The 8,694-nt window shown below is 39.5% G+C and overlaps 1 protein-coding gene across 1 annotated transcript; it reads left to right on the top strand.

Annotated features, from left to right (window-relative positions):
- Positions 1-10: 10 nt before the first annotated feature.
- Ccdc127 (coiled-coil domain containing 127) lies at positions 11-7,309 on the top strand. Its single transcript, XM_059276710.1, has 3 exons — positions 11-92; positions 2,784-2,914; positions 6,245-7,309. Exons 2-3 carry the CDS (start codon positions 2,794-2,796, stop codon positions 6,904-6,906), a joined length of 783 nt encoding a protein of 260 aa, XP_059132693.1. The 5' UTR covers positions 11-92; positions 2,784-2,793; the 3' UTR covers positions 6,907-7,309.
- The last annotated feature ends 1,385 nt before the right edge of the window (positions 7,310-8,694 follow it).

Genomic DNA, 8,694 nt, shown 5'->3' with positions numbered 1-8,694 from the left:
CGCCTGCGCACCACGCCTGCGCTCTGCAAACGCGGTGGTGGCTGTACCTCTGAGGTGAGGTGTCCCTTTCGCTGATGGGCTCTGCTCCAACGGTAAGTGGGTAATAATGTCTTTAAAGTGCTTCTCGGGTGGTTCTTTGAGTTTGCCAAAACAGAGAGAGTCGGAGGGTGCGGACAGATTGAAGTGGGATCCTAGGGGCAGCGAACTCAGCCCCGTGAGAGCCCATTTTGTTGGGCTCTGGGTCTCACGGAATGGGCCGGAGCTACCGCCCTGGACTTTTGGAGTGGGTAGGGATGATCCGTTGGTGGCTGGACCAGGGGCAGTGGCCGTGGGCAGCGCAGAAGACAGGATACTGAACCAGTAACAATATCCAAAGCTTTCTTCTTCGTTTCAGCTGCTGGGAAGTTCAGGTCCCGGCCTGTTGTCATCCTGATAGCTGCTTAGATCATGATACATTTTAAATCCTTGGTTGCTGGGTTCCTTTGCCCCGATACAATAAGCCAAATCAAACCGAATTAATAAATCCAAATTTAATATACAGGACAATGCAAAGCAGAGCCCTCCCGGGTGGCTCTCGAGAAGGCGGGAGACAGAACACAGGAGCACACGTGGTAGCTCTATGGGCCAGGTCTTAAATAGCCTGTAGGCGTGGTCCGGGGCATCTCTGGGGAAGGAGCCTCCTATGGCCGGCTTTCTGAGGGGAGGGGTTTGAAATGGGAGAAGTGAGACCAGAACGTGGAATGGGGGTGCCTAGCAGGAGATCCCCAACATCCCAGCCTTTTAGGGTATATATAGACGGCAGTAGGGCTTCCACCTAAACAGCTAGGACTAGCATCCCTTCATCTAAACTTGCTCTGATTTGTCAGATTCAGACAGTATTTCTGTTTTTCTAGTGAAATAGCTGAAGTTTTTGGTGGAATTAAATGGCATAGAAAGTAAACCAATAATTTACAGTAAATCACAATTGTTTCCTGAATTTTCACTTAATATTAGATTAAGTTCTTCCTCTTGGTGCACAATCTTTATTAACATAATTTTGAATTATTTCATTAAGTTTACAATGAGTTGTTCCCATTTTATTTCTCCTTGTTTTTTTTTACTAATAAATAAGGAAATAGGGAATATATTTGTGCACAACACTTTATATTTTGAATTATTTCCTTGAGCCTTGTAACCCAGATATGGCTGTTATTGGTGTAGAGGGAATAAATAAGACAGCTGACCTTCCAGGAGTTCTGCATTGGTCGGTTCAACCAATAACCAAACACATTTGGGAAAAATTGTGTCTGTTCTGAGTATGTACAGACATTTTTTTTTAAACAAGGGGGGAAATAAAGCATATCAACTGCTTAAGTGCCTTAATACCTTATTAAGTATTGATGACTTAGAGATAGTCTGAAGTATTGAGCAGATTATAATCAAATACACCATTTTATATGGGAGTCTTGGCTGTCTTCAAGTCTTGATGTCTGGTGGGGCTATGGCTATACTTACTAGGAAGTTTTTGAAATTTATGTGCTTTAAGTTAGTATATATCTTTCTAAATTAGGCATCTACCAAGCTTTTTAATTTTATGGTTTCTGTAAACCATTAAGTTCTGGGCCATATTTTATGGTCATATTTATTGCTCATCATACTTCATATCTTTACATGTTAAACAAGGTTTGTTAAAACATTAAATTTTTTTATTTTATCGTATTGAATTCCTTATTTCTTACATGCATCCTTGTTAACAATTTTGTGATTATTACATTTGTGAGGGTACATATAAGCAAGCTGAATGTTCTTACGACTTTACATTATGAAAACACCCATCTAGTATGGGTACTTTGTGACTTTATTCTTATTTATTTGAGACAGGGTCTCTTTGCTTCTTGAATGCTGGAGTTAAAGGCGTGCATTATCATGCCTGGCTAGTATAGGCATTTTGTAAACTAGTAAAGTCATATTAACCTTGGTCTCCCACATAGCTTGGGAGTTATACCCTGAAGTGAAGCAAGGGATTTCTATAATCCTGATCATGACAAGCATGTAAGTAGCTTTCCTTTGATTTTTGTCTGTAGAAAGCTGCTCATTCTTCAAAACCCAGCTCATATGAAGCAAATGTCTATTGTAGATTCACTTTTATTGAGTTGTCTATGTACAGCTGTGTTAGAGTTTTACAGCGACAATCAATAAGAGACATATACAGTAATGCTTTACTTAACAATGGAGACAGATTGAGAAATGTGTTGATAGGGGATTCCAACTATGTAAATGCCAGAGTGTACTTACCCAAGCTGAGCCTGCTATGACATTACTAGGCAATATAACATGGAGCTACTATCATATGTGTGGTTCATGGTCAACCATAATTTTATAGGGCTTATGATAGTGTGTATAGAGTAAGTAAACATTTGATTTATTATAAGTAATCTGTATAAGCATTTGGATGCTTACCAGTGATACAGAAACAGTTTTCAAGCACATCTGGAATTATGTTTAGCCAGTTAGCTAGGCATGCTGAGGTGCCTTCTCTCAGTCATATTGACACATAAGATTAATCATTACAACAACCATACATCTAAAAATGGAGAACTCATCACATTTTGTTTGTACTTTACTTGAGACGTATCTCTCACACTACAGTGTGACTTACTTCTTGAAATCACGTAGAATGCAGTATTGTGTAGCACCTAGAGCTGAAAAAAATACTTGACTAAAAAGTTTATATAGATGATATAATCATAACAGCTGTACTCTGTTCCTTTTATATAATTAATATCTACTTTATTTTCTTCAAGGTATAGCTCCATGAATAACTTAAACGACCCCCCAAATTGGAACATCCGGCCCAATTCCAGGGCTGATGGGGGTGATGGAAGCAAGTGGAATTATGCCCTGTTGGTGCCAATGCTGGGATTGGCAGCATTTCGTAAGTAACGATTTTTTTGACATCTCTGTTTCCTGAACCAAAATTATGCCAGGGGTAGGTTGCTGTAGGGACTGGACACTCTAAAGATGGTCTTTAGGACTTGACCAATACAGTGTGGAGTTTTACCCTATACAGCAACTCGGTGACAGTGTCAGTGTAGTTAGACTTTCTTGTTAGACTTTCTTTGGACTGCCAGCCCCCAAATAATGACAGAGACTTATTATTAATTATGAAAGCTTGGCCCTAGCTTAGGCTTGTTTCCAAGTATCTATTATAACTTAAATGAACCTGTTTCTGTTAATCTGTGTTTTGCCTTGTGGCTCTTTACTTCCCCATTCTGTAGATCCAACATGCTCCACATCTCGCTGGTGAAATCCTTGCACCTAGATTTATACCCTGAGTTCCTCTCTCTGCCCAGAATTCCTGTCTAACCTTTCCTTCCTAGTTATTGGCCATTCAGCTTTTTATTAAACCAATCACAATGACACATCTTCACACAGTGTGAACAAATATCCTGAAACAGGTTAGCTTTTTTGATCCTCAGTTTACCTATTCCTAGAAGGTAGCTTATCATGCCTCAATACATTGTGAGGATTAAAGAAGACAAAAGCATTTGGTGTGGGTTAAGTTTTAATAAACTTTAGCTTTCTGTCATTGCTTCACTGTTCTAAGGAGACTTCTTTGCCTTAAGTTGCTCTCCTTGGGACGGACAGAAAAGCTGACCTGAAAGAAAACCAGCTAGGATGTGTGTTTAGTATTTTAAAAGTCAGGTATTTGAGTGAGTTTGCCCATGAAAACTACTTTGCAGGCTAGAAATCCTCATGTTTAAATTAACTGAACACCATTGAGACTCTTACTAGTCATAGACTACAGTATGTATGGGCATATGTGTTAGTAGATGTAGTGAAAGAAAATTTGAGAAAGCCCTGGCTCTTAACTATGTCCCCACCTAAGATCCCTGGTGTAGAAGAACTAACTGGTTTATATTTCTTCATGTTTTGTGGTTCTGGTTGTCATCTAAGAATATGAGAAACTGATGATTCAATAAATGAAAAGCAAATACTGTGCCCTATGTATAGTGATCATTTTTATACAGTAGCTTTTTATGTGCCTGAATTTCTCAGTTCAGAAGTTTGCCATGGAGGAAGAGGAGGGATTTGACTGGTGCCAGTCTGGATCCATCCCAGAGGGTGCTGTTTAAAGGCTTCTGCCTTTCATCTTCTTTCAGTTAACTGTTCAACATAAAAGGCATCTATCACTGTGGTTCTGTGAGTGACTTGAAAGCCTTTAAATCACACTTATTATAAGTAGATTCTCATCCATTAATGGCATTAGTCACTTTGAGTGAGTTAGCTTTGAGAATGAGAGAGGCCCTTTCATTTTCCTTGTATTTTTCAGAATTGTTTGTAGCCTTAATACCAACTCATAACTCCCAAATTCTTGCTTTTCCTTTTTGGATGTTCAAGTTGATATTTTTTGTCCTGAGAAGGATTGAAGAATGTTTTATGTTTCTGTATTAATTATTCTGGTCAAATAATGTATTCAGGTATAACTGGGTTTTTTGGTTTTTTTGTTTTTGTTTTTGTTGTTGTTGTTGTTGTTGTTGTTTTGTTACTTTAAATCGGAGTCTCACTATGCTGGCCTTAAATTCACAATCTTAATGCCTCAGCTTAGGTGTGTGCCAGGACAGCCTAGACTAGAGGTAATTTTTAACTTCGTATTCTTATAAGGATTCTCTAAAAATGCGTTACTACATGCTTGAGAAGATGTATTGCGACATGCAGATGTTAACTAGCCTTCATCATGATCTGAAAGTAACAGCAGATGAATGAATGCTTTACTTGACTAACAACCACTGATGGATGAGAATCTACTTTTATTCTGATGATTTAAATTTCACGGCCAACCCTCCCTTCTTCTTTCTTCTTCCTTTCTTTTGTGGTTCTGATGATCAAACCCCAGGCTGTGTGTATGCTAGGCAAGAACACTACCATTGAGTTACATCCATAGCCTCAAATTTCATTTTTTTTTTTTTTTTTTTTTTTTTTTTTTTTTGGTTTTTCGAGGCAGGGTTTCTTTGTGTAGCTTTGCGCCTTTCCTGGGACTCACTTGGTAGCCCAGGCTGGCCTCGAACTCACAGAGATCCGCCTGCCTCTGCCTCCTGAGTGCTGGGATTAAAGGCGTGCGCCACCACCGCCCGGCCAAATTTCATAATTTTTAATACAATTCTTACCTTGAAGAGTGCCTGTCACTCTTTGCCAGGCTTAGATGTCCTCATCTCTGTTTTGCCTTCTTAGTCCCTATTTCTCTGTTCATTCTCTCCTTCTTCCTTCGCCTCCTCCCTCCCCCACCTTCTCTTGAGTAGAAAAGAAACTGTCTTAGATCTAAAAATTGAAGTGTCTGGTATACTGAACTTAATCACTTAGTACAACTCAGTTTAGTCAAGAGACAGTTTTGAGACCATTGTAGACCACATACAGTAGTAAAAAGTAACACAAAGAGATCAGCCTTTAATCAGTTTTCCCTAGTGGTTACCTCATGCAGACTCATGTGGGACTCAGGATCTTATGGTTGGCACAGGCAAGATAACATCACATTATGAAGGAATGCCTGTCGTTTCATAGCCACAGTTTCCTGTGAAACCAAGTAACCACTCATCTAGGAACCAATTGATCTATAATATTATATAACTAGAAGTATGAAGTTATGTGGCTGTCTTAAAGTCTTTGTCAGATAACACTAAAATATCTGATCTTCCTGGGCTTTGGTATGACTATTTTGCTTTGAAACCTGCACATTTTGGCAGGCTGGCCTTGAGCTTGGAATCTTCCTCTCTCTTAGCCTCCCAAGTACCAGGATTACAAGTTCTTGCTACCAAGTCCAACTTAAGTTGAACTTTTCCACCTTATTTTTGTAAAGCATTATAGCAAACCCGCCAGACTTAAACAGATGATAACTAGGTAAACCCAAGTGTGACTTCCAACAATATTTATTTTTTAAACATTGGCAATAAGTCATGAAGCACTGAGGCAGAGCACATAAATGATAGATTCAAAAACAAACAAAACAGTGATAAATTTTTCCAGCCATGGAAGTTAGACACCAGAAAACAGACATTGAGTGTGCTGCTTTACGTGCCTAGCACTGGTCTGACTTTAGGATAAGAGCTTTGCCTACTTTGTTATCTGCAAAATTTCAATGGCTTGGTACTTTTGAATTCTTAAGCTTTTATTGAAATGTTATCATTACTGTTTATATATTTTCCCTAAGTAGTCATAGGATTTTAGTTGTGTCTTTTCATGTGTCTTCCTCATCTCTTCCTCATGTCAGGTTGGATTTGGTCTAGGGAATCCCAAAAAGAAATAGAAAAAGCAAGAGAAGCATATCATCAGAGAACAACTGCTTTCCAACAGGATCTTGAAGCTAAATACCATGCTGTGATCTCAGAACATCGGCGAGCTGTTGCTCAGCTGTCTTTGGAACTGGAAAAGGAGCAAAATAGAACAACTAGTTTTCGAGAAGCCCTTATCTCTCAGGGGCGTAAGTTGGCAGAAGAAAGGAAGCTTCTTGAACAGGAACGAGCTCAGATAATGCAAGAAAAAAGCCAGCTGCAGCCTTTGAGAAGTGTGTATCTGAGGTGCCTGGAAGAAGAGGACAACTGGCAGAGGAGAGCCCAGCTCGTGCTGAAGGAGGTGGGAGAAGCTCTCGTGGAACGCCAAAATATCTACTGCAGCCTCATCCTTCCCCGTAGTACAAGGCTAGACCTGGAGAAGAACTTACTGGTGCGCTCGTCTGTTGATCCAGTGGCTGCTGATCTAGACATGGCAGCTGGCTTATCTGACATATTTAAGCATGATAAGCATTGTGGAGATGTCTGGAACACCAACAAGCGCCAAAATGGGAGACTCATGTGGGTGTATCTCAAATATTGGGAGCTACTTGTTGAACTTAAAAAGTTTAAGAAAGTAGAGAAAGTCATACTAGAAAAATAAGAGAGACTGGAGAAATGGCTCAGTGGTTAAGAGCACTTACTGCTCTTCCAGGAGACCTGGGTTAATTCCAAGCACCCACATGGCAGCTCACAACTGTCTGTAACTCCAAGATCTGACACCCTTACACAGACATACATGCAGGTAAAACACCAATGCACATAAAATAAAAATAAATAAATGAAATGAAATAATAAGAATGAAATGAAACGTAAGGCCAGATGGGGTCATTCACCATGGCCGTCTGCATTCTGGGCTCTCTGATACGTACTTTCCCTTTGCCACCACATGTGACCCAGTGCAGCTACCCTTGTGAGAACTCAAGTCTTTCCACCCTTTGAGCAGTGCAGTAGGATCTTAGCAGATAAGTTTTTTCTATAATGCTCTGCAGTTATTAGAAATTCAGTTTTTCTGAAGCATTTTTGAGCTGCTAATATTTAGCAGAACAAGTGCAACCTTTTATTTTAGTTCTAGGATAAAGAATAAAACTCAAATATACTATTTTTACTCTAAGAAATGTTCTGTCAATTTTTTACCTCTCCTCCAATTACTGTTCTCCCTTCCCTGATTCCATCTAGAGGTTACTGGGTAATGTAGTTATATTACCAAGATTTATCTTGTTTGGAACATTTTTTCCCTCACAAAGGAAAAAACACCAAATGTTACTTATGCCCAGCTGGTGCCCCAGTGAATACTTAGAATTGAGCTGTTCTTGTATTCAATAAGCATGTTTATTAGCAATGATATGCAGTCAATAATATTTGTCATTTAAAAATAACAGTGTTACTTTTTATTTGTGTGACTCTTTACTGTTCTTTTGAGACAGTGTTGCCGCATAGTCCAGGTAAGCCTCATATATGCAATCCTCCTGCCTCAGGTTCCCAAGTGCTGGGATTACAAATGTGTATCACTATTCTTGGGTTGATAATTTCACATGTATTGTCTCAGTTTTTAACGTTATTTTAAAAGTATTCGTAACTTACTTACATACATCTTATATGAATTGATCCTTTGTACATAACTCATGTAATCCTTACTCTGGTTTTATGAGCTAAGTACTATTATTTATCTTGTAAATGGTAATTTCCCAAGATACCCAAGTTTTATGACTTGTCATAGTTTTCTAAAAGTATACCTGTGGTTGCCCTCAGGGCTTGGATTTGTTATAGTAAGAAAGATAAAATCAGCAGAGAAAAGGCATATAGATGAAGTGTAGAGGGAACCAGGTGGAGCCCCCAAGGATCACACTATGGAATCACAGGGAACATTTTTTTAGTTTAGGGGCAGCTGTGATGTATGACAGGTTCCCAGGAAAGATCACTGGTGACTATCAAGATTTGATGGGGTGAGAACTATTCATGTAACCTTTCTATCTGATATATATCAGTTCCATTCCCACAGGAAGGAAAAAAACGGTAGATATCACTCATACTCTGCAAGCAGTTCAGGTGTGGTGAGCTACTCACTAGCTACTAGTGCTGGGAACTTCCAGCATCCAGGTTCCCAGACATAAGGCTGTTAGGTACTAGCCTTGTGAGAGGATGCAGTATGAAGTCTGTTAAATGAGCTCTTCCACATAGCCTTACTTTCTGGAGGACAGGATCTGGAGCCATGATAGAGAGACGGTAATCTGCCTAGGTCATGGGTAGTATTTTGTGGAGTGGGTCTGAGCTGGGTGTTTGATTTCCAGAACTAGGAACCTATATGTGGTTATTTGTCAGTAGCCATGCAGGAAGTGAATAAAGTGGGTAGTTTGTGTTCAGATCATATAGTCTACCCTGTGCATATCTT

This window comes from Peromyscus eremicus, chromosome 11 (genome assembly GCF_949786415.1).
Source record: "Peromyscus eremicus chromosome 11, PerEre_H2_v1, whole genome shotgun sequence".
Taxonomy (NCBI): Eukaryota; Metazoa; Chordata; class Mammalia; order Rodentia; family Cricetidae; genus Peromyscus; species Peromyscus eremicus.
The sequence above is the reverse complement of the archived record's forward strand: the minus strand, read 5'-3'. Positions and strand labels throughout refer to the sequence as shown.

Excerpts from the sequence above, each read along its gene's own strand:
- Ccdc127 (XM_059276710.1), top strand. The coding sequence starts at position 2,794 with ATGAATAACTTAAACGACCCCCCAAATTGGAACATCCGGCCCAATTCC. Across the intron at positions 2,915-6,244 it reads GCTGGGATTGGCAGCATTTC|GTTGGATTTGGTCTAGGGAA; the intron begins GTAAGTAACGAT and ends TCCTCATGTCAG.